The sequence below is a fragment of the Phyllosticta capitalensis genome (genome assembly GCF_038381095.1).
Source record: "Phyllosticta capitalensis strain CBS 128856 chromosome Unknown BKA78scaffold_1, whole genome shotgun sequence".
NCBI classification, from domain to species: Eukaryota; Fungi; Ascomycota; class Dothideomycetes; order Botryosphaeriales; family Phyllostictaceae; genus Phyllosticta; species Phyllosticta capitalensis.
In genome coordinates this window covers 693,068-715,994 of record NW_027117439.1, presented here as the reverse complement: position 1 = coordinate 715,994, position 22,927 = coordinate 693,068, and the positions used below count along the sequence as shown (strand labels likewise).

Genomic DNA, 22,927 nt, shown 5'->3' with positions numbered 1-22,927 from the left:
GGCCCGCGCGACCGATGGTGGGAATAAGCTCTGGCCCGTGCACCATCCCCGCAGCCGTTGCCGAGCGAAAGCGATCATCCTTCCTAGCTGGGGCTCCACTTGTCTTGACACTCGCCAGACTCCTGTCGTTGATTCTCTGATTTCTGATCGACGACAGTCGTCAAGCCCGTCACATCGTGCTTCATGCGTACTGGAAGGTATCAGCCATCGAAACCTGCGCAATTCATCAGTCATGACGGGCTTGGGGGTGTTGGTGACGTCTCCTAGGCTCTGATGTTCATCTCCATTTGTTCGAAACGACCAATATATCACCTGGGACAGGGCCTTCCAATGGTCAATGTCGTGCCGTCCTATGGCGTCTCTCAGCGTCGTCGCTGTCTACTCCGACCTGTTTCAGGACACTGTGGGATGTGCCTGGGCTGAGCACTGATCTGCTCCGCCAGAGTCGATGCGCCTGCCATGCGCCTCGGCAGGCGGAGAGCGGTGCCCTTGAATATATCGTCTTAGTGGCACCTGCTTCTTCTGCGGCTTGTCCAGCTGCTAAGGTTGTCGTCATCACATTCTTTACTCTCTCATTTCTTCAAAGTCGGCCGCAACGACCTACTTGGACAGTCAGGTGCCTTTCCTTTTCCCAGTCAGTCCTTCCGTTCTGTCACTCTCTCATTCCATTCTTCACCATGGTCAAATATCTGTGTCTTCCTGGAGCTTACGGAAGCGCCAAGGTGAGTTTTGAGGTATGATCTCAGGTGTGAAGCTGAGCTAACTGGTTTCAGAACTTTCAAGTCCAACTTGGTGGGTTATGGCAGCAATGGGATCGACCTGAACCATCTAACAAATGATCCAGGGCCTTTCGCAACGCAGTGCAGCAACGATGGGACCCTTTCCTATCATTGGACGCAGGGCAGTTACTCCGCTGTCCCTCCGCCTGGCTATGAGGATTACTTCGGTCCTGGACCCCTCTACCGATTCATCGAGTACGATGGCGTCGAAGCCTTTGAAGACATCTTGGAGATCATTCGCAATTTTCCCGAGGGCCTCAACTCTGAGGACACGATGCGACGGCTCACTGGCGGTGATGTCGCTCCAACCGCCTTCAAAAGTCTCCGTCGGACCATGGATGGATTGTTCAAGATCATTGATGAAGACCCTGAGATAGAGGGGATCTTGGGCTACTCTGAAGGCGCAACTGTAGCTGCGACCATGATTCTGGAGGAGAAGAGATTGTGGGAGCGGTACGGGAGACCTCGCAAGTATGGCAACTCGTACACCGACTTCAGATGAGAGGCTCATTATTTCCCAATCCCAGGCTCAAGAGCGCCATCTTCTTCGCGGGGTGGCCGCCTGTCGCGATCGACCAACAAGATGTCCGTTGCGTTCTCGCTGATGAATGCGATGATGTTCTGGATGTGCCGACTCTTCACGTATGTGGTCTTCAACCTTTTGCATTCACTGGCTCATCTTACTAACGAACTTCTCGAAGATTGTTGGCTGCGATGATCCATACATTCATGGGGCCATGGCCTTGTTCAATGTCTGTGATGAAGACACTGCAGAGCTCTTCGATCATGGCAAAGGTCACACGGTACCCAGAGATGCGCGTACTCTGAGGGAACTTGGAGACGCCGTGCAGCGCATGGTGAGCAAGACGACGACTCTCGTTGAAGGTTTCGAAGATGTGCCTCCCACTGCTCGACTGTAAGGGAGCAGTTGATTGCTCGAGTTTCTAGACGGGCGTTGAAGAGAGCTACAGCATTTTCCCAAAATGGCCAGTAATCGAAGATTGTCCTCAAAGGTTCCCACTCTCTCGCACCTTGCGTCGATGCGGCGTGTTCTCGCCCATTGTGTCTTGTCAATTACCTAATTTTGCTCGCTGGGTCGGGATTGTGATTGGGTGTTTGGGTCCTTGCTCACCAAACATCAGTATACTCATATTAAGCTTCAAAGCCTCAAAGTTTGTGCGCCAGTCAAGTGCGTATATGGGAAAGCTTGTTTGCGCACTTTTGATCGAGGCGTAGCGGCGCGTTGAGTTTCCGCTGACCGAAGCTATACATGCCGTTCGATATCCTTGTAAAGGAATATGCCGCTATGGCAGTGCGTTTGTACTGTGGGGGAAGGAGCATTTAGCTAAGGGTTTCCACTTTTTGCAGGACTGCGGCATTCCGCATGCCAAATGCCAACGCGAGCATGCTGTGAAAATCCCACAGGACCCACAGGAAATGCAATTTGCATTTTCGTCGTGTTTATCTGCTAGGAGTGTGAGGCGTAATCCAGGATTCTTTTCGGAGTTGGAAGAACATATAGTACGCGTTGCTCTTATTGGCTAGCATTCCCGCAAATAATGTATAGAGGACGATTCTGCCCGAGGCGTTCGTCGGGGCCGAAGGTTTCACGAGCAAGCGGAAAGCTCCTAGGGCATCTCAGCATGGGCAAGGTTGTTTCGCACTCGGAATCGGGAAGGTTGGCCTGTACCTGGCGTCTGCTGCTGGCATGCGATGAGTTCTCGCCTTGAAGCGTGGCTTTCATCCCGTACTGCAGGTCGACAGACTGCAGCCCAAACACGCAGAGGCCCCTGCATTCACATTTCCTGGACATGAGTGCGGGCGACCGGAAGATTGGTAGAGAATGCATGCTTGGCCTCCTCGGACTTCGGAAAGGAAAGGGCCTCTTCCGCGGACGCTCTCCGTTGCTTGGCCTCGTGGCTCATCCGTTGTGGATTTCTTGTCCAGTACTGTATAGTACAGCATTTGGTGAAAGCCAAGACGCCTTGGCCATCGTGATGCCGTGGACGTGGCACCATCAACTAGTGGCACAGCCCAGGGACTCTTTGATTCAGGAGCGGACTAATGCCCAGCCAACACCTTGCCGACTGTTTTTGCTTGTGAAGACAGGAAATTTGACGCTCCTCCTCTCAGTGACGAGCTGGCTGCGCCATAGTTTGTAACACTTCAAGCGTCTGAAGTTTCTGGGCTGTTGTGGTGTCTCATTTGCAAAAGTCTTGTCGTCCAACTGATTTGGTAAAGCATCTTTCTTTCTCCAATCGACTTAACTTTTGATGCGGTATGGAAAGCATGGCGTGCGGTTTTCCTGACTGGAGGGTTGCCCAAAACAGCGCCAAGCCCGACCCCCTAACATATTGACATGTTTCCTGAGGCAGTAGCGTCTATTCAGCGCTTTGTCAAAAGAGCATCGCCTGGAGGCGCTCGTGGAACAATCATTCCTCGTCCTTGACCAGTGAGTTCAGTGACGCTTTAGGTGGCGAATTTAACGAATGTCTCCTTGGGGAAACCCAATTAGGGGTCTTCAAGATTGATCCGGCGAGGTATTTGTCCCAACAACATTTCTTCCAATGAGGAAACAGTCGAAGCTCTGCATGTATGAGAGATAGGGCACTGAAAATCTGCATACCAAGCAGGTTAGCATGCAAGCACCAAGCAACTACAAGCAAAGCATTCGTCTGTTGGACGAGAAGCAGGTCTGTATCACAGTAGTATCTGACCCTGAACGACAAAACACTCCGCGGCAACTACACCTCACAACTGCTGACGTCATCCCGCTATGCGTCGCGGCAGCGTTACCTATCGAGGTAGATGCGACAGCTGAAAGACATTCCGATAGATTTGCACTCAGATGCCGTTAGCTAGGGGATTTTGTGGCGTTCCAAATGCCGACAGAAAGGCGGTAGTCTCTGGTTCATCTATAAGCGTCTGTGAAGGGATGCTAGAGAAGCACGCCTGAATCCGAACAGAAATCTGTCCACATCGAATTCATCACACAATGCGTGTCTGCTTACCTCTGTTTTGAATCCAAGTGCGCTGTCCATCTACGGTCCATCTATGAGACGAACAACTGCTAAAGTACCAACAATAAGTAATCGAACAATAGCAACTGCTCGGCGGTTGGACCTTCCATTCCCTTTTCCGTTTCAAGAATGCTGAGAATTACCATCTAGGGCAAATGAAACGAGCAGTGGCGCGAAATCTCCCCGCAATCTTAGAGGGCGGCCCGCAACAGTAGAGCTTTCCGCCGTGCTAGAACGCAACCAGTAACCGACAATGTATTTCCCACGACCATTGCGCAAACACCAGATTCTCTCTGACCAATCAAGGGAGCAGAATCTTTGCGCTCCAGGCAACAACAATTGGTGTTCATATGTGATGGTCGAGAGGCTTCCCAACGAGGAAACTCTGGTCGCCTGTGCGGCAAGATCCTCCCGCAGAAACACAGAGCCACGCGTTCGTGGGCTTGGGACTGCCTGGTTTTGATGGCCTTTCTGCGGAGGTAGATGTGGTGGTTACCTCATCGTGGGTGGTGTTGATTGGTCTGTTGGTTCTTGTTTTGATTGTTTTGGAAGCCGCTCTCGAAAAGGACCCTTGGATTGGTAGAGATCTGCGTGTTGAAGAACGTGGTTTCCAAGGATGAGGGTGAAGAAGTGTTGAACCCCTCTTTGGTGGCCCTACTTTGAGCAAGAGGAATGCGTGTATAAGATTGTTTGGGGACCTAACCACGCCTTACCTTCGCCGAATCTGCGGTGTCATTTCTTCCATTGTATTTTTGGGCAACGATTCCTCCGCGACAAATAGTCAACACCTTTTTTAATCTTCGTCAATATTCTTTCAACATGGTCAAGAATCTTTCCTTGGTCACCCTCCTCATCGGTGTGGTGGCCGCTACACCCATCCAACATGAAGCTCGCCAGTTCCCCGGCGTTGGTCTCAACGTTGATCAGGAAGGTAATGTGGACCTGAAGCCGCAGAGTGGCGTCGACGTCAATGTGGACCCACAGAAGGAAAGTGGCAAAGGCGCCGGTGTCAATGTCAACGGCGACGGCGTCAAGGTGGACCCCAAGAACCGTCCACAGAGGCGCGATCCTCAATTCCCTGGCATCGGTCTCAATGTGGATCAGGAGGGTAACGTCGACCTGAGGCCTCAAAGTGGAGTCGATGTCAACGTGGACCCTCAGAAGGACAGTGGAAAGGGCGCTGGAGTCAATGTCAACGGCGACGGAGTCAAAGTCGATCCAAAGAACCGCCCCGAGAAGCGAGACCCTCAGTTCCCTGGAATCGGCCTGAACGTCGACCAGGAGGGAAATGTCGACCTCAGGCCCCAGAGCGGCGTCGATGTCAACGTTGATCCACAGAAAGACAGCGGCAAAGGGGCAGGTGTCAATGTCAACGGCGACGGTGTCAAGGTGGATCCAAAGAACAGACCCGAGAAGCGCGCCTTGGACACGATCGAAAAGCGTGCTCTGGAGGGAATCGAGCGCCCAGTGATTGGCGGAGGCAGCAACTGATGGTTGGTAAGGAGTTGGTCCTACCCTTGATGTTTACAATTCTGACCGATCTGCAGGCTTCAACCTCCCTTCTTTGACATCCCCTTCCCAAATACTGGATAGCGCCGACCGTGTGGCTGTTGAAAGCGATCATGAAAATCACCGGCCTACTTGCGTCGAAGATCCGTGCCTAAAATCATGTTCCCTTCTTCTGTAAATAACGATTGGAGTGTCTGTCTCGTGGCTCCTGCTTTACCAGGGGCAAAGCCGATTGGACTGTAATGTTGCTGTCGATTAGTATCTCCTACCAAAGAAATGATGTTGAGGTCATACTCTTATTGCCACAGCAGGTGACGGAAAAAACATCTCAACCTTGGTTCAGCTCCACGTTGTCGCATACCCAGACGCGAGCGTTTGAATGCTTCTTGTGACCATTTGTCAAGAGAAAAAAACCATCATGTCAGAGGCAACCAACGCTTGAACACTCCACGTCTTTACGTGTGCTGACAGGGCGACAGATTTTTGGGTGAGCACTTTGTTTAGTCACCCACTGCGCTGCCATTTTGATATCCATCTGCGCTGTTCTAACATGCCGTTGGGAGACAACTGAATTAGCAGGATGCTCACCTGGTGTTGGAAGACGGTCCAAATCGACGTCTTCCTCCACTTACCCCACGGTCGAGACCATTCTGGTCATTGAGGACGACGAGTCGACGGGTCGTGATGGTTCTGCAAGAATATGCTCGTCGCCGCATGAAAATAGCGCTGTTTGTCGGTTCCAGGCAAAACAGCCATGCCTACCTTCAATGACGCGTGAGCACCTTACATACTTCGGCCGAGTAACACATTCTCGAAACGTTTCTCAAATGGAGTATTCAACTTTCACTCACCGAGTCCAGGGTACAAATCCTGTCCATTTTTCTCGTCACTCGCCAAGCCATGTCGTTCAAATAAACACGCTCCGCACATACCACCAGCACACCACTCCAAGGCAGCCTCATAGTCGACGAGAGACTCCAGCGACCGGGCAGCCATGTTTCAAGTCGCCGTCAACCAGCCAGCCGCGCGAACAGTCCACGTCTTCGTTCTCGCTCCTGGTTCGTATTCGGCAGATTGACCGGGAGGGTCTAATAAAGCCGCGCCAAGCATCGCTCTTTGACTTCCCCATTCGACAGCTGGCACGTTAAGACCAAGACGTATACCGTACAAGACATCCAGAGACCTTTGTCTTCGAAAACCAGGGGCAGGGCGACTGGCGCAACAAAAGCTTGAGTTCGGGTAAGCAGAAGCCACCCGAGCTCCAAGACAACACGACCCACGATGCCGCGACGCGGACGACTAACCCAACTTGGCAGGAGCGCCAAAAGCTTCTTCAAACGGCGTTTTCTTGGCCTTGATGATCTGCATATCAAAAATATTACAACTTCATGTCGTGCGATGCACACCTTGTCGCGCTCGGTCAAGACCTGAAGATACACCGAAGAGAGGCGGGGCGCTTCCCCGCGTCTCTGCTGGCTCCACTTTACCCCAGCGATCAGCAATGGGGTGACGGAAAAGCTGCAGCTGCTCCCGACGGGTTTCCGTTGGCTTCATAATCGATGGTGGCCCGGAGCCTGTTGTCCGGTACGCGCGCGCAAGGAGCATCAGTGCCCGTTGAAGTCGAACCAGCAGGCGAGTTGAGCAAAATGCCAAAGCCAATTGTGCTCCACCTTGGTAGCGACATCAAGTACAACCATGAGTACTTTGAGAAGGAGCTGAAGAGCCGATTTGAGGTGGTCAAAAATGAGGATTTGGACAGAGCGTCGTTCATGCAAGCTTTGCGGGATAAGAAGCGCGTGCCCGCCCCATCTCCTCAAGCACCACCCGTCAATCAAACAAATCTGCTAACGCGCCCGTAGATACGGCGACTTCAGCGCCATCTTCCGCCCCGACTTCCACAGCGGCGGCGAAATGGGACAATGGGATGACGAGCTGATTCCATTGCTGCCACCTTCCGTCCGCATCTTCGCCTCAGCAGGCGCAGGCTTCAACTGGGCCGACGTCGACGCCCTGGGCCGCCGCGGAATCTGGTATGCCAACGGAGCCGGCGCGTCAGACGAGGCCGTCTCGGATACGGCGCTCTTCATGATCCTGTCCGTCTTCCGCAACTTTGCGCGCGCGCAGCTGGCAGCGAGGACCGCGGACCCGGTGATTTTTGAAGAGACACATTCCGTATTGGCGACGCTATCGCATAACCCGCGCGGCCACATTCTGGGAATTGTGGGACTGGGCAGCATTAGCAAGAAGCTGGCAGTCAAGGCGCGGCTGGGTTTGGGCATGGAGGTGCACTATTTCGACATTTTGCGCGCGGATGAGGCCGAGGAGGAGCAGCTGGGCGTCAAGTACCACAAGACGCTCGAGAGTCTCCTAGGCGTTGCTGACTGCGTCTCACTACACACGCCGCTCAACAAGTACACGCAAGATCTGATCGATGCGAACGCCTTGCAGCAGATGAAGCCAGGCGCCCGGCTGGTCAACACGGCCAGGGGCAAAATCGTGGAAGAGGAGGCGCTGGTTGCGGCGTTGAAGTCGGGTCATCTCTCTGCTGCTGGACTGGATGTCCACTATCATGAGCCACAAGTATCGAAGGAGCTTGCGGCTATGGACAACGTGACGCTGACAACGCACATTGGTGGTGGTGCGTTGGATACGCGCATTAATTTTGAGCTGAACGCCATGAAGAACATCGTTGCGGTTGTGGGACCTGATGGCGCGTTTGCGGGAATGCCGCTGACGCCGGTAAACAAGAAGGCTTTTTTGGAGGGCGTGACGTCTTGAGCGCACCGAGAGTGCGTGATCATAGACTTCCATAGACAGAAAGACTTACTCTGCAGTCCAAGGAAAGTCAGTGTCTACCCGCAAATGTAAACATCTCCGCAACCGCAACTCACATGTGACAAACACCCACCGAAATCGCAGTGGCGTGCAGGACCATTGTACAAGCTTCCCCACGCCGCTCGGCAGACTTGCTGCATCGAGGCGTGGGGTCGCCCTACGAAGATGATCATCCACACTTTCTTCAGGGGTCTTCGGCTAAACATTGCGCGAGAGGCAGGTGCTCAACGTACCTCAAAACCACAAGAATGCCGCCAAGTTCGCTTCGATCCTTCTACCCTTGGTCTTACGCAAACCCAATCCGCCATGACGAAGACAAACTTCTTCAGCTCCAGCATCCCGCCCAAAGCGCAGCCTCTGCCTGAGGGCGTGTACTGCCCGGTAGTGACGCTGTACAAGCCCACACCCACACAAGAAGTCGACCTCGATGCGACGTACACATATGCGCAGCACCTCGTGCAGGCAGGACAGCATGGACTCGTGTACCTGGGGACCAATGGCGAGCTGGCTCTTCTGACGCGAAGCGAGCGCGTTGCCATTGTCGCCACAGCCCGGCGCGCCGTGTCGGACTTGGGCGTGCCAGACTACCCGCTCGTGGCAGGTATCTCGGCTCCTAGCACCAAGGAGACTATCGAGTGCGCGGTCGAGGCGGCGGAGGCGGGCGCAAGTTTTGCACTGTTGCTACCGCCAAGTTATTGGGCAAAGAGCATTACGGAGGAGGCGCTGTTGAGCTACTATCGCGATGTTGCGAGTGCGAGTCCTGTACCTGTCGTCATTTATAATGTGAGTTTTTGGAAGACCCGGCTCCAGGCAGTTGATAATGCTAGTTTTCTGACATGCGAGGCGTGGTCTTGTAGTTCCCCGGAGTAACAGGCGGCATCGACCTGAATTCTGACCAGCTGGCGGCACTGGCGGAGCATTCCAACATCGTCGGTGTCAAGCTCACATGCGGAAACGTGGGCAAAGTGGTCCGGCTGGCCAGCAAGTTCTCAACAGACCAATTCCGCGTCTTTGGCGGCTCGTCCGACTACCTGGTTCCGACACTCGAAGCCGGCGGCTGCGGTTGCGTTACAGGGCTTGCAAATGTCTTCCCCAAGTCCACGGCTACGATTTACGATCTTTGGAAGAAAGGACGGACCGACGAGGCCAAGCAGTTGCAGCAGGTGGTCGCGAATGCAGAGTGGGCATGCAAGAAAACGCTGGCGGCGACAAAGTTTGGCGCATGGTGGTTTGTGGGCAGGAAGATTGGGCTGGACGAGAGACTAACGTTTGCGCCACGTCTGCCCTACTTGCAGGCAGATGCGAAGCTGCAAGCGTGGACGATTGATACGATGAAGGTTCTGGAAGACTGGGAAGACAAACTGCTGTGGAATGAGGTTTCCTGAAGACGCAGTGTGCCCGAGAAGATCGTATTCTAGAGCATTAGCATTGAGCACTTCGAAGATCGAGGAAGTTCTAGACTTACTTTGCCCTCAATTCCCACGTTGAAACTCTCTCGCGAATTGTTAGCATTTCCGGGGGTCACATGTCACCAAACCTAGAGTCAGCAAGCCAGGAAGATTCGATCGATTTTCTATCTGCCCTATCACCCCATGACTCCCTCAAAGCAATTGTCTCCCTTTTGATGCAAGATGTGTCTTCACGGCATCTACAAAGCTCTCTGTCCCGTTAGAAGAAGAGAAGGTCTGTTTCATGAGCCGACTCACCCTGTCCGCACATCAAATCCGGTAGCTTTTTAACTCAGTGGCTCTGGGAGACCGTCAGTCGAAAAGCCATGATATCCCTTCCGATGCAATCCCAGTCGCTTTGTTCACTCCTTCCGAATGCAAGTCTTATCGAGGCCCTTGACGCCTGTTTTGTTCAATCAAGTTGAAAAGAAAAGGGAGAGGAAAGTGAAAGTGAAAAGGCATGGGGTCAAGCTCGAATGTCGAAAGACGAGCAGATCCTCTTCAGGGCGCAATATGGACGTGTGCCGTTATGGAATGTCCATGCGCCTGTGCCGTATTGTATTGTACATCCTGAGAGTAAGGATCCAGGTTTTGGTTGGATCACCACCAGTTGCCAGGAACCGAAGTACCCTGGCCCGACTTGGAACGCGCACTGGAGCCGCGATTCGGCTTCGGCTTCGGGGTATAGACATCAACAAGGATGATGTTGTCGTGCAAGACTGCCTTGTTTGCAGCGCCCAGGGCGTACTGAGCGTCGCCAGAGGATGCAAACGTAACGATGGCAGATGCTCTCTGCGCGCCGGCCTTGGTTTTGAGCATGACGACGTCCTTGACGTTGGCGTACTGACTGAAGAAGTCAAGAACGTCGGCATAGGTTGCCCGCAACGAAAGGTTGCCCACAAAGAGTTTGCACTGAGGGCTCGGAGTGGAGCGTCCAGAGTTGGAAGCTGCACGGTCGCCGTTGGCAGCGGCCTCCTCTTGAGCCAGGGCGGCAAACGTTCCCGGAGGGACAGAGCAATCGTCCTCCCCATCAGAGCTCCAACCTTCTTCTTCGTCCTGAATGCGGGCAACCGTCTCGGCCAATGCTTCATCCATGCGTTTCTTCTGCGTCTCCTTCCTCTCCTCAGAAAGCTTCCTGGTTCCACGAGAAGCGGCTTCCCGAACGCAGATTGTGAGCATAGCCTGCAAAGTGTACATGGCATCGTTTCCACCGTTGTGAAGACGCCAGCCAACAATGTCGCAGTCACACAGGATTCTGGCGAGAGAGGTTCCCTGAGAGTCGCGCTTCCAGTGCTGGTGCAGTTGTTTGGTATCGACCTTGTCGATCAGGTTGCCCAAGTTCAACGGATTGTAGCCCAACTTCTGCAGGAATCTGACGTCCCCATCAGGATCATGGCCAACGAAGATTATGTTGCGTGGCTCCTCGGCTCCAAGCTCAGAGACTTGTCCATGAGTAGACCATTGCGCTTGGGCCTGGTCGGCTGTGAGAGTGGCCGAGAAGGGCGGACGAAAGCAGGCTGCTACCATCCTAGGCGCCTCGGCGAGTCGAACGAACTCGCTCTCGCCGAACAAGAAGCCGTCAGGACAACCGTCAACGTGTTTGTAGTTGACGAGATGCGCGTACTCGTCAATGCGGAAGTGGCGAGCCCGGATCTTGTCGTACCAATTGACAGCGTTCTCGCCAGGAGGGATGTTGATGATGTCTTGAACATCAAGAGTCGCCACTCCGACCTCGGTAATCTTGCTGTTGTCCATCTCGTAGGCCTCGACGTCAACGCTAATGAAGACCACGTTCTTTTCGAAAGAGTACGGCGAAGCTTCGTTGATGTTCAGCGTAGGAATCTTGGAACCGTTTGCCGAGTTCGCGGAGAAAGCACTACGGTTGAAAGGGACTAGATGAAGTTAGGTTTGTTGGAGCACAGAGGGACTTTGAACTTACCTGGATTCTCGCCAGGGCCGGGACGCACACCCAAGTAACGCTGGGTCCTCTTGAACGAGCGTCCCCAGTTCTGCTGCGCAAGAATACGGGTCTCCTTGCGCTTGGCCTTGCTGGCCTTGCTCTTCGCCTTGTTGAGATTGATGGATTCATCGATCTTGGACTTGAACGCTTCAAGCGTCGGCATGCCAGGCAGGGCCCTCCTTGGGCTATCAACCCCATAGTAGGACACAGGGGGGACCGTGCGCTCCATCTCGCTGTACTCGTCGCGAGATGCAGAGACTCCGAGATAACGAGGTGCAAGGCCCGGGTGAGGGATATCGACGATGAAGCCGCAGTCGCGATAATCGTCGGTCAGTTGGAAATCGAGATAGCGAACTTCGGAGTTGATCTCGTCAAGAAAGTCCTGAAACTGGGAGAGTGTGATGAGCAAAAGCGGATTGCCTCCGATTTCAGGATCGGGATAAATGTAGAACCTGTGCGACAGTCAGCCGGATACCTCGAATGTACTAGTATCAAAAAGCACGTACAAGTCCCAGCTGCGGTTCCAGAACTGGTTGCGATCGAAGAACTTCTTTGCGACCTTGTCGGAAAAGTCCTTGCTGAGGAACTTGTAGGGAAACTTGCTTGCCAGCGAAATGTAGATGTAGGACTCTCCGTCGGGGCCGTAGTCGCCACAGCTCAGGTCGAAACGCTGACCCTGGGTGTGCTCGACAGGGCGAATGTCGGTCTCAGACTCCGAATCGTCTGACAGGGATTCGTGGTAGGTAACGGGGTCTTCAACTACCGCAGGAGTGGTAGAGTCAATATGGGTCTCTGGTTGTGAGATGTTCAAGTGCGCAAGAGCTTCTTCAACAGGTTCCTCGACAGCGCCCGTGGGTGGTGTTGGATTAGACGGTCTGTCAGGGAGAGCTTGAGCTTCAACTTCGAGCAGGTCGAACAGACTCTCGAGCAAAGCTTCTCGAGCGGACATGGGCATGGTCTTGAATGGAGGATGGGAGGATACGCGTTGGAGTTTTATACTGCTGCGCGTAGGCTCCGATACCCCTTAGGCCAGCCAATGCACCCGCGCGTGACTGTTGCTTCTGCCTGACAATAGACGCCCAAAAGGGAACCACCGGCACGTGGGCCTATTGAGAGATAACCGGCGAAGTGATTGAGGAGGGGATTGGGCAAGGACGAGCCCAGAAAGGGAAGAGCGGACTGAGAACTGACGCGCGATGGCAGACAGAAATGGTGAATTGGACTTGCCTCAGGATGGATTGATGGTGATGAAGGTTGATGGGTGCAGGATGGTGATGGGTCAGGTATACGTGTTGACCCCGTATGCCCAGATCGTGTTGTGGTCAAAGAAGGTGGTAGTCAAAGAGTGTGGTAGTTAACCAATGTGGTAGTCAGTCCGCGGTTGTCAGCCTGCGCGGTAGTCGCCCTCACGGTAGTACCTCTATGTCGTAGCCAGATCGTGAGGTCGTCAGATCGTGCTATTGCTAGACAGTGCCGTTGCCAGATAATGCTTATTACCAGATCGTGCTTTTGCCAGATTGTGCTTTTTCCAGATTTTGCTATTGCCAGGTTGTACTTTTGCCAGATCGTGCTGTTTCCAGACTGTGGGATTGTCAGATCGTGCTACTACCAGATTGAGCCTTTATCAGATCGTGATGATGTCGCTGATGATGTCGTCGGTAGGCCGCGCGTGGTGATCGATAATTCTCCAGGGGTGCATGTGAATTACAGAGGCAAAACAAACAGTAACTTGGACTTGAAATGTGATTATCCAACAAGAAGAGATAATGATGATAATGGTGGTGGAACATGTGATAGTTACATATGTATGGGATATCATGAAGGAGGGAGATACCTGGATGATGGTGTTGAGTCAATTGCTGGCCGCTACTCAGACCGCCTTCTCGCCTCGCCGCCACAAAAAGATCGGATGGCTCTCACTGGCAGTGACGCGGTTGAAAGGTGACGGTGAAAACGCGAATCGCGAAGTCAAGTGCCCAACGCTAAGTGGAGCCGCTAGCCGAACTTCACCCGTCCCAGCCTAGCGCAACACGGCGCGCCAACGCGACCTTGACAACCCCCGGCCGCCAACCTCCGCTATTGTCCATCACCACATCGCCGCATTGCGACTCGACACCCTGGCCGCCATCGCGAAGCTTGCTAAAGCTTCAATCGCCGTCTTTTCAGCCCTCAGCACCCGCGCTGCACTATGTGAACATGGCCGACACTGACATGGCAGACGCGCCAGCCGACATGGCTACCAGCTCCCAACAGCAAGCCCAGTCGCATCCTGATGCGCAAGCCACTGTTACCGATTTCCTCGACTACACCGAATTCTACCCGTCCGATCTCATTCGCTCCATGACCCTGATCGAGAAGCTCGACAAGCTCTACCAAGAATCCGCCGCTAGAGTCCACGAACTCACCAAGCTCTATGGCAAGCTGCCGACGTTGCCCACCGCCGAGCGACCAGACCCGACGACGTTGCGACGACAGATTTCAGAAGCCCTCAATGAGGCCGAACGCGCGAGAGAGTCGTCCTTCGCCGAGGCAGCCCGTCTCTACGAGAATACTGAACGTCATGCCACCAGACTCGTCACAATCAAGAAGAAGCTCCAGGCTCTGCCGGAACCCCCGTCGCGCGATCCAACACCAGCACCCGCCCCGTCGCCGCAAATGGCACGAACGCGCAAGCAAGAAAGCGATAGGACGCCCCGTATAATGTTGCATATGGACGCTCCCAGGGCTCGGCCCACGTCCACGGCGCGTGTTCAGAAGCATCGGGAAAGGAAGCGCAAGCGCGCCCAGCAGGCTGCATTGGGAGTGATGCCAGGCCAGATTTTCGACCAAGGTGAAGCAGGCTCTCCGCCGCCAAGCAACGCCTCCGACTCGGACGAGGAGCGGTCCGTCTCCCCTTCGGAAGCTCGTCTCAACCAAATCGACGCAGCCTCGGGTGAAATCATTACCGACAAGGCGGGAATCAAACAGCCCAAAATCAAAGGTCCGAAGTTCAAAGGCCCCAAGCCTCCTCCACGCGCCCCACGCCCTCCGGGTATGGGAACGAATGTTCACAGCCAAATCGCAGGTATCTCTACAAGCAACGCACTCGCTCAGTTGACCCCGCCGCCGCCCGATGCGAGACCCGGTACCAGACATGCCCCTTGGCACAAACTCACCGATTACGAAATGGCCGTCCTTCGCAAGACGATGAAGAAGAATGCCATTTGGCAGCCGAGCGATACGATGATTCGACGGGAGCTCTCCAGCAAGGGTCGTGGATGGGAGAATTACAAAAAGGCCAAGGAGCATTCGGAGAGGACGGGAGAACCATTTATAGATGAGTTACCCATGGACCCAAACAAGGAAGTTCTCGACCCCGGAGAGACTAGCTTCAAGCCGCTCGGCAAGGAAGATAGCAATTTGATCAACCGTGGTATGAAGCTAAACGAAATGAAGAAGCTCAAGAGGGAGGCCACACTCAGAGAGCAGGCAGCACGCGATGCCATGGAAATCGAAGACGCAAGTCGTCGCGTGGCAGATGCCGGCGCCGTCATCAAGAATCTATTTGATGGGCCTGCGCCGACCCCCATCGCAGTGTCCAAGGACAAGGCGCGTCCTCCGCGGAAAAGGAAGAGGGACTCAACTCCCGACGCCAGCAAGGTCAATGGTAAGGAGGATGCCGCACCGCCTCCCGAGAGTGCACCTCGTCCAACAGGCCCAAAGAAGCTCAAGCTGGCGCCTCCGGCACCGCCAAAGAGCAACGAGAACACGGCTGCTACTTCGCCGGTCGCGGCTCAGCCCGAAATGTCTCCCGAGGCTCCAAAGGTCTCAACTTCGCAAGTACCTCTAGCTCAGCCAGGTCCTACCTCGAGAGCGCCGAGTGTCGCTTCTGCGCGGTCTCGCACTCCCGCACTCCCGTCACCAATAGATCAAAATCCGCCGTCATCTCAGCCACCAAATCCACCACCAAATGCCACTGCAGCGGCATCTCGCTCTAGGCGTGCGTCGACCGCTCCGCAAGCTGTTGCTCCACAACCAGGGGAAAGTGCTGCTCCACCTCCGACTGAACTCCACCGAGCCATGAGTCCTGCAGTGCCCACGCACACGACCCAGACGCTCCCGCGCACACGAACTGGCACCTCAGCCAAAGCAGCCTCCGAAGAAGCCCCCGTTAAGCGCGAGTTGCGAGAACTTCGCGACACGCGCCGCGCCAGCAACGTCAGTCTCCCAGCGCCAGCAGAGCACCAAGCCACCGCGCCCGTCGCCACTTCAGCGCCTCAAGGGACGCGTTCGTCTGGACGCCGCAGCAAGAGACCAGCACCGGGTCTCATCAACGCCGAAGGTGGAAAGAACAAGGTCGCCGTCGGCAAACGCACGGCGGCGCCCAAGAAAAAGGGCAGCAAGAAGGCCGAGGAGAAGAATGATGGCGCGCAAGGCGCGAATCAGCATGGCGACGACTGGGCCGAGGATATCGATCCGAATGAGGAGCGCTACTGCATCTGCGGCGACGTCAGCTACGGCATGATGATTGCGTGCGAAAATGAGGAGAACGTGAGTACCTTGATCTTTCTATTTATACGCCTTCCTCCTCTCTCTGCCTCTTCTCACGCACACAACCCTCGTCACACCCCGCCTTGAACAAATCGCTGACAGAACCCCCTCTCCACAGTGCGAAAAAGAATGGTTCCACCTCCCGTGCGTCGGGCTGGCCGAAATCCCCAAACGCCGCGAAAAGTGGTACTGCCCGGACTGCCGCTCGATGCTCAAAATCGACGAAAAGGGCAATCCGGTAGAAACCGGCGGGCGTCGTTGACGAGCGTGTCTTTCTCAATTCGTCTTTTGTTGCGCATGGCATGCGATGGTGGCAGATTGTCTTGTCTCGGGTATGAGGGGGAGGCTATGGATGGATGGGTGGCGCATGGGCGTTTATGGGTTCTCTGCTGCAACTGCTGCTGCTGCTGCTCGGTGATGCGGGCTGCGTGGCTGCGTGCTGCGAAAGGGTGCTAATTCATGGATGGACAAGGCGCGACCTGGGTTTGGGCGATTGTATTGATACCTCACTTTTCTTTTTCTTCTTTCGTTGAAGATTTTGCTTGATGGGTGAGCGGGCAGCAAGTCATGGAGATTGCAAAAAGTCGTAATCGATGGCGGACAGAATCCATTAAATCATGATAACCAACAACTGGAAGTTTGGCACCGAGTGCATGAGCGTGGACACAAAACAGCCCCGTCGACAGCGAAGCCAAGGTGCTTGTGGTATCTATCCTCTTAGCACCTCATGGGGCTCCTGGGGGCACAGACGCACGTATCAAGTGACACTCAGTATATGATGAATATCCTTTGGCAAGAGCGCGCGCTCTCTCGCTTGGTATTTTGCTCATTTCTAACGACCTATCCAACAGCCGTCTATGGGCCCAAGTCATGGCGTATGTAATAAGCCCGCGCTATGTATGCAGCCAGCCACATGGGTTCTCCTCGAGGAAGATGGGGAATTAGATGGAACAGGAAATAAAACAGAAGAGAAAAAGACATGACGTCGCGAAGAGCCTGCGAGGCGACGGCCGTTGAAAAGAACCAAGAAAAGAAAGGGAAATGATTGGAGCAGGAGTTGAAGGAAAAGTAAAGCAAAAGCAAAGCAAAGCATGCCCGGCGCTCAGGATAGCCGGGTAGCTGATCCTGTAGGCCTGTCCACCCACCCCGTGCCTTCTTGTCTTTGAATCCCATGCCATGCCACCCGCCGCGTCCTTGAACTAAACAAATAAGAAAGGGTATAGTGTCCGTTTGAATGACTCCAGTCCTCTCTCTGATGAACTCCTGATAACCTTGCGCCGAAGCAATGCGCGCATGGCGTGCCGACGCTGATGTGTTGATTTTGATCACAAAAAACAAAGGCTCAAAACTGAGTTGAGCGAAAGAAAGCAAAGCCCTTTTGAGAGAGCGTGCGTTTGAAGTGCTTTCTAGACGTGATGGGATCCGTCAACGGAGTCCTGCTGGGGTCATGATATCAGCACGGTGATTCCGGGGACTTGTAACAGTGGAGGTGACTGCGGCACTCGTGGCAGCAGCACTCGTGGCAGCAGCACTCGTGGTAGAAGGAACGCGGCGGAGGAGGGGGAGGGGGAGGTCGGTGGTGCCCACTCACCCTTATGCTCCTGGTGACATAGATGCCGCCGGGGGACTCGCCGGACGACTCCATCTTGGCCAGCTCCTCTTGCGAGCTGTGCGTCTCCTCCCAGTACATGCTGACGCGGCCTTTGGTACGCTTGGGCGGGATGGGGCTGCTAGCCATGGTCTGCAGGCCGATCGGGTCGACGCCGACTTGCTGCTCCTTTGCGTTCTGCTGCTCCTCCGAGTTGGCGCTGTGGTTCTCCTTGGGCTTCGAGTAGCCGCGCGTGGCTTGCCGCTTGGTGCGCCAGAAGGCGGCGAATGCTGGGCAGCAGCCGATGAAGACGGCTGTGATGTTTGATCAGCATGCGGATTGTTTGTATGGTGGTCGTTTGCTCGGGACTTACCGATTGCGGCTTCGATGATTGCCCACAGCGCGAGCCAGGAGCTGCTCGGCGTGCTGTCGCTGCCGGACTTGACACCAACTTGGACGACGCGCAGGATGGTGACGGCGACACAGACGAAGCCAGTGCAGAACAGGGCACCGATGCCGAATTTCTCGCTGCGCGGCATCTGGAGGTGCCAAATGAGGCGAGTGGGAAGCGCCATGACTAGGGTCTAGGTCAGCACGCACGGCTCGACGGGATGCAGTTGCACATACTCATCAAGTCGGAGAGGATATCAACACCGGCGGCATAGTAGAGGCTGGCAATCTGGGCCTTGATATCACGATTGCTTGCGCAGAGGCCTGGGAAGTCAGTAAGGTGGAGGACATTTTGTTAAGATGTGAGTACCCACCTGGTGTAAACCATGCATGCATGCTGCTGCACGAGGTGAAATTCGTGATGATGGCACCAATAAATGTCTATTGAGTGTCAGTGTCAGGCAAGAAGGAAATTTGTTCTTCAGAGGACTCACCACGATGCAGAAGATGAAGAGGCACCACCACAGGATGAGGTAGACGCGTATTTGCCTCATCAATCGCCGGTAGAGGCAGAGGAGCGAAAACTTGACGGACCAGAGGGTGCACCAGAGGAGCATTGACGTGCAAAAGAAGATTTTGATGACGATTTTGGATTCTTCCTCGACACCCGGATACATTTTCGACGGATCGGCGGCAACGGCGTACACTCGAAACATGTAGGGCGTCACGACGATGTAGCATATCGTCAAGGCGAGGAAAAAAATGAACGAAAGGAATACCAGAACATCTTCAATTTGCAGCGGCGCCTTCTTCCATACGCGTAAAGCGAATCGAGCGATGACGACGACAGTGGTCGGGACGAGAAAAGCAATTCCGACGTTTCTCAGCTGGTCCTCGGTGATGTAGTTTTGGGTGGCCGCGGTCGACATGATGAATGAAATTGATGACGCTTAGACGAGACGTAAAAGGAAGCGCGACAATGACGAAGAGGCTTTTTAGCAAAGGGCGACGGGGAGTTGAGGCCAGCTTCAGGGCGGCGGAATGATGTCGATCATGAGTCGCTGTGAAGTGTTGGGGTTAGAGGTGGAACTTTTTCAAATTCGCCAATGCCATTGCAGAAACCGGGACTTGGTATCGCTATATGGGCGGCGGCACCCAAGGGAGGTTTGGGAATACATGGGCCAGACGCCGTGGTCGAACGCTTCGGTTTGCAGAAGTCAAGGTCTCGCAGAGCACCAGGACATCCGGTCATTGGTGACACGGGGACGCAAGGATTGCCATCTCCCTCGCAGCGTGGCGCGGTCCGTCTGGCAAGTGTGGTGGTGCAAGATGCGCAAGGTAGCAGACAGGGCAAAGGGCCATCTCGGGTGCAACCACGCCAACCCATCCGAGCGGACCGGGCTTAATGGCGTGCAGCGCGAGCGAGCGACATGGCAAATAGTGGTGCTATTTGTGCAAGGGAGGGCAGCGATGAAGGAAGACATGTACGCAGCTTGCTTGGGTGTCTCTGGTCGCGCGTGTGGAATGGACGGCGGCGGGGGATATAAGTCGAGGCGCGAGAATCGAGGCGTGAGTGACTCAGGCGCGTTGCTGGACGTGGATTGTTTTGAGCGACAATGGAGATGGAGTGAAGACCACGGATGCCGACCGAGTGAGAGTGGATGAGAAATTCCGGTGAGGTCGAGGCGCCGAGAGAGAGCGAGCAATGGTGGTGGTGTTGAATATGGTGACGGTGGGTTCCATTGTGGGACGGACAGGCGGGACCGAGACCGAGAAGGTTCGGAGCAGGCGGGCGAGACGGGGCCGTGGCGGCGCTGAGGAGAAGATGGAAAATACATCAGATGTACCCAGAGGAGTGGGATACTGCTGAGTCTCGCGTCGAAATGACATTGACCATGTCCTCGTCAGGTACCAGACGTCTTTTCTCCTCCTCAACACCAACAACACATGTGCTCAAAAATACCCCCCTTTCTACCACCATCATGACCACCCATCTCACACCTGCCCCTCCTCTTCGCCATCTTCCGGTTCCGCGCTGCTTCGCTGGCTCTTGCTCCTCCAATCTTGCGACTCGCACCCTTGCGCCACACACGTCCTCCACTCCCCAGTCCATCCGCGCCTGCGCTCGCTCCTGCGCCGCTTTCCCCTTGTCTGTTGCTCCCTTCCACGTACCTGTACGCGATGATCCCTCGGCCCCCAGTCCAGATATGTTCCCCTCTGCGTCCAGCCCAGCATGAACTTGATCCCAAGGTGGAGAGCCTCTGTAGATTCATTCCCACCCCCCGGTTCGACCTCCTCTCCCTGCATATAACCCCAACCGGCTTCGATCATGCGCACCAGGTTGCTTTTGACCATGGCATTGGCTTCGCTGCTGCAGTGTGGCCTGACCCATTCGGCCCCGTCCTTTGAGCCCGCTGCCTTTGACGTGCGCGCCGCCCTGCAAGACCAGGGCCTACAGCTTGATCGCATACCAACCCACGCTCTTCGACTCGACACTGCTGCTGCTGCTGATGCTGCTCTCGGCGACTTCAACTTTTGCGCCGCTGCAGTATGTCAATCTTCTGCTCCCTCTGCTACACGTTTCTGATGCTCGCACAGTGCTCCGTCCTCTCCTTCATTTATGGCGACAGCGTAGCCGAGCCCGGCTCAGCAAACTACTCGTCTTGTCAGTCAGGCTACTGGTCTGTCCAGCAAGCCGACGTCCATCCCGACTGCATCTTCAGGCCTCAAAACACCCGCGACGTCTCGCACGCAGTCCTCTTCTCCCGTCTCTTCCACTGCCCATTTGCAGTCAAGAGCGGCGGCCATTCGGCGTTTGCCGGCTCTTCCAATATCCAGGGCGGTATCACCCTTGACCTCAGAGCGCTAAACCAAGTCAAGCTATCCGACGACAAGTCCATTGTCTCCGTCGGTGCTGGCCTCAAGTGGGTCGACGTCTACAATGCTCTCGAGCCTCATGGCCTTGCCGTCATCGGGGGTCGTGTGTCGGCGATAGGCGTCGGTGGCTTGACTCTTGGAGGTTGGTAAACATGTCCGATATTGCTTTTTCCCCAACAATGCACCTCCCAAGCCCTCGGCGAGCTGACATGTCTTGCAGGTGGCATCTCTTTCTTCTCGGGACTATACGGCTGGGCCTGTGACAATGTTGTCAATTACGAGGTGCGTGTTTTGGGTCCTATTTCTTTTTCTTCCTCGAATTCTCCTTTTTGCATCTGCTTTCATCTCTCTGCATCTCTGTTGGTCCAGGGGTCCCTTCTCCACGCTCTTGGCATCTGCAGCCTCCTGTCACCCAAAAGCAGCCCGGCTTACTGGAGCCTCCAGCCTGCTCGTCGCCGCTGATGTCCACCTTGCCACCGTCCCGGCATAAGTTTGTTGCGCCTCCGACTGCATCCAGACGCAAGCAGCTCCGACAATCTCCTCCTCATTGACAGGTCCAGAGTCGTGACGGTGGCGCTGTGGACGTCAGCTGCTCCAGGTCCTTCTGCCGCCTTCCACTTGACAGATTGACAGCTTGAAAGATCTTGTGGCTAACCAACTGACAAGCTCGTCACCGGATCCGGCGTCGTGCTCGAAGTCAACGAGACGTCGTACCCCGATCTTTACTGGGCCCTACGAGGTGGCGGAAACAACTTTGGTGTTGTCACCCGTTTCGATCTTTCCACGTTCCCTCAGGGGCTGATGTGGGGAGGTGGCCAGCTTCACAACATCAGCCAGCGATCCGAAATCATAGAGGCCTTTTCGCAATTCGGCGCCTATGGCGAGCAAGATCCCAAAGCAGGGCTCATCCTCTCCTTTGCCTGGGCCGGAGGGGACTATTTTGCCAAACTTGACATGCAGTATGCAGATCCCATCGACTCGCCGCCGGTCTTCGCCAACTTTACCTCGATACCGCACCCCTTGACGAACACAACCATGGTGCGGTCACTGTCAAACCTAACCGTCGAGTTTAACGAATCCAATCCCAGCGGACTGCGCGAGACATACTGGGCAGCGGCCTACAAGCTAGACCACGACCTGCTGGAAGCCATCCTCGACATCTACATGGACGAAATCGACGCCATCGTCAATGTCAGCGGCATCGTGCCAGCATGCACATTGCAAGTCATCACATCGCCGCAGCTCTCACACATGAGCAAGCGCGGGGGCAACGCACTGGGGCTCTCCGAAGCGGACGGGCCGCTCCTGCTCATGAACCTCAACAACATGTGGGACCACGAAGCCGACGACTACGCCGTCATGCGCGCCAGCAGCAACATTGTCGACCGCGTCACCGCCCGCGCCGCGGCCATGGGCCTCGATCACCGCTACGTCTATCAGAACTACGCCTCGCAGTACCAGGACGTCATTGCCAGCTATGGTCCCGAGAATCAGCTCAAGCTCATGGCTATTGCGGCCTACTACGATCCGAAGGGAGTCTTTCAGACGCTGCAGCCGGGATACTTCAAGCTGGACGGCGCACCGGCGCGGAGTTGTCTGTAGCTTACCCCTGTCTGTGCTGGCCTGCAGGTCCTGCGCGCTCGCTGCTTGCTTGCTTGCTTGCGCGGTGCATGTGTGCCTTAACAGGGCATCTTTATGCAGCAAACAAGCGCAGCAGCGGCGAGCAAGCCGGCCGGCTGGCTGGCCAACAACATCTCTCGGCGGTTTGTCTTGATTCCTCGCGGACGACGTATACGTACGATAAGTGTGTGCAGTGAGTGCGTGTTGTGGCGCGGCGCTTGTGTTCATTGTAGCAGGCAGGCTCTGGTTCCATTGGCAGGCATCATCATGACATCTTTTTCAACATTCCCCACATCCGTTGTTGTTTGGCGAACGCGCCACGCCGCGCTGGTTGTCCAGACGTCTCTCTTGTCCTCTTCTCTTTTTGTCTT

The 22,927-nt window shown here is 55.0% G+C and overlaps 11 protein-coding genes across 11 annotated transcripts; 9 read left to right on the top strand and 2 right to left on the bottom strand.

Moving 5' to 3' along the window:
• Nucleotides 1-677: 677 nt before the first annotated feature.
• BKA78DRAFT_375753 (serine hydrolase FSH) lies at nt 678-1,995 on the top strand (the record flags this gene model as incomplete). The annotated part of the gene is made up of 5 exons (XM_066892812.1): nt 678-722; nt 774-792; nt 845-1,250; nt 1,307-1,421; nt 1,481-1,995. 5 exons carry the CDS (start codon nt 678-680, stop codon nt 1,697-1,699), a joined length of 804 nt encoding a protein of 267 aa, XP_066748903.1. The 3' UTR covers nt 1,700-1,995.
• A 2,623-nt stretch (nt 1,996-4,618) lies between these two features.
• On the top strand, nt 4,619-5,290 carry BKA78DRAFT_358493 (uncharacterized protein; the record flags this gene model as incomplete). The annotated part of the gene is made up of 1 exon (XM_066892352.1): nt 4,619-5,290. The coding sequence occupies one exon, from the start codon at nt 4,619-4,621 to the stop codon at nt 5,288-5,290; it is 672 nt and encodes a 223-aa protein (XP_066748902.1).
• Nucleotides 5,291-5,378: 88 nt separating this feature from the next.
• Nucleotides 5,379-6,666, top strand: BKA78DRAFT_301455 (uncharacterized protein). Its single transcript, XM_066887358.1, has 3 exons — nt 5,379-5,545; nt 5,603-6,070; nt 6,160-6,666. The coding sequence occupies exons 2-3, from the start codon at nt 5,993-5,995 to the stop codon at nt 6,454-6,456; spliced, it is 375 nt and encodes a 124-aa protein (XP_066748901.1). The 5' UTR covers nt 5,379-5,545; nt 5,603-5,992; the 3' UTR covers nt 6,457-6,666.
• A 288-nt stretch (nt 6,667-6,954) lies between these two features.
• BKA78DRAFT_334433 (D-isomer specific 2-hydroxyacid dehydrogenase) lies at nt 6,955-8,086 on the top strand (the record flags this gene model as incomplete). The annotated part of the gene is made up of 2 exons (XM_066890196.1): nt 6,955-7,100; nt 7,168-8,086. The coding sequence occupies 2 exons, from the start codon at nt 6,955-6,957 to the stop codon at nt 8,084-8,086; spliced, it is 1,065 nt and encodes a 354-aa protein (XP_066748900.1).
• A 261-nt stretch (nt 8,087-8,347) lies between these two features.
• On the top strand, nt 8,348-9,593 carry BKA78DRAFT_260259 (dihydrodipicolinate synthase). Its single transcript, XM_066885416.1, has 2 exons — nt 8,348-8,926; nt 9,001-9,593. The coding sequence occupies exons 1-2, from the start codon at nt 8,450-8,452 to the stop codon at nt 9,526-9,528; spliced, it is 1,005 nt and encodes a 334-aa protein (XP_066748899.1). The 5' UTR covers nt 8,348-8,449; the 3' UTR covers nt 9,529-9,593.
• Nucleotides 9,594-10,191: 598 nt separating this feature from the next.
• BKA78DRAFT_348358 (uncharacterized protein) lies at nt 10,192-12,506 on the bottom strand (the record flags this gene model as incomplete). The annotated part of the gene is made up of 3 exons (XM_066890618.1): nt 10,192-11,483; nt 11,531-12,003; nt 12,058-12,506. The coding sequence occupies 3 exons, from the start codon at nt 12,504-12,506 to the stop codon at nt 10,192-10,194; spliced, it is 2,214 nt and encodes a 737-aa protein (XP_066748898.1).
• Nucleotides 12,507-13,747: 1,241 nt separating this feature from the next.
• On the top strand, nt 13,748-16,343 carry BKA78DRAFT_348357 (uncharacterized protein; the record flags this gene model as incomplete). The annotated part of the gene is made up of 2 exons (XM_066890617.1): nt 13,748-16,081; nt 16,200-16,343. 2 exons carry the CDS (start codon nt 13,748-13,750, stop codon nt 16,341-16,343), a joined length of 2,478 nt encoding a protein of 825 aa, XP_066748897.1.
• A 1,183-nt stretch (nt 16,344-17,526) lies between these two features.
• Nucleotides 17,527-18,988, bottom strand: BKA78DRAFT_290948 (uncharacterized protein; the record flags this gene model as incomplete). Its single annotated transcript, XM_066885823.1, has 6 exons — nt 17,527-17,574; nt 17,673-17,983; nt 18,043-18,246; nt 18,297-18,383; nt 18,434-18,500; nt 18,554-18,988. The coding sequence occupies 6 exons, from the start codon at nt 18,986-18,988 to the stop codon at nt 17,527-17,529; spliced, it is 1,152 nt and encodes a 383-aa protein (XP_066748896.1).
• A 4-nt stretch (nt 18,989-18,992) lies between these two features.
• BKA78DRAFT_4895 (uncharacterized protein) lies at nt 18,993-19,812 on the top strand. The gene has a single exon (XM_066893263.1). The coding sequence runs from the start codon at nt 19,101-19,103 to the stop codon at nt 19,722-19,724; it is 624 nt and encodes a 207-aa protein (XP_066748895.1). The 5' UTR covers nt 18,993-19,100; the 3' UTR covers nt 19,725-19,812.
• BKA78DRAFT_4896 (uncharacterized protein) lies at nt 19,813-20,341 on the top strand. The gene has a single exon (XM_066893264.1). The coding sequence runs from the start codon at nt 19,901-19,903 to the stop codon at nt 20,294-20,296; it is 396 nt and encodes a 131-aa protein (XP_066748894.1). The 5' UTR covers nt 19,813-19,900; the 3' UTR covers nt 20,297-20,341.
• A 71-nt stretch (nt 20,342-20,412) lies between these two features.
• Nucleotides 20,413-22,538, top strand: BKA78DRAFT_329065 (uncharacterized protein; the record flags this gene model as incomplete). The annotated part of the gene is made up of 4 exons (XM_066889639.1): nt 20,413-20,607; nt 20,658-21,078; nt 21,157-21,218; nt 21,603-22,538. 4 exons carry the CDS (start codon nt 20,413-20,415, stop codon nt 22,536-22,538), a joined length of 1,614 nt encoding a protein of 537 aa, XP_066748893.1.
• Between the last annotated feature and the right edge of the window lie 389 nt (nt 22,539-22,927).

Bases quoted from the DNA above. Each gene is read 5' to 3' on its own strand.
- BKA78DRAFT_301455 (XM_066887358.1), top strand. From the start codon at position 5,993: ATGGTTCTGCAAGAATATGCTCGTCGCCGCATGAAAATAGCGCTGTTT. The intron at 6,071-6,159 runs CTTCAATGACGC...ACTTTCACTCAC, and splicing joins GGCAAAACAGCCATGCCTAC to CGAGTCCAGGGTACAAATCC.
- BKA78DRAFT_260259 (XM_066885416.1), top strand. From the start codon at position 8,450: ATGACGAAGACAAACTTCTTCAGCTCCAGCATCCCGCCCAAAGCGCAG. The intron at 8,927-9,000 runs GTGAGTTTTTGG...GTGGTCTTGTAG, and splicing joins TACCTGTCGTCATTTATAAT to TTCCCCGGAGTAACAGGCGG.
- BKA78DRAFT_4895 (XM_066893263.1), top strand. From the start codon at position 19,101: ATGATGTCGATCATGAGTCGCTGTGAAGTGTTGGGGTTAGAGGTGGAA.
- BKA78DRAFT_4896 (XM_066893264.1), top strand. From the start codon at position 19,901: ATGTACCCAGAGGAGTGGGATACTGCTGAGTCTCGCGTCGAAATGACA.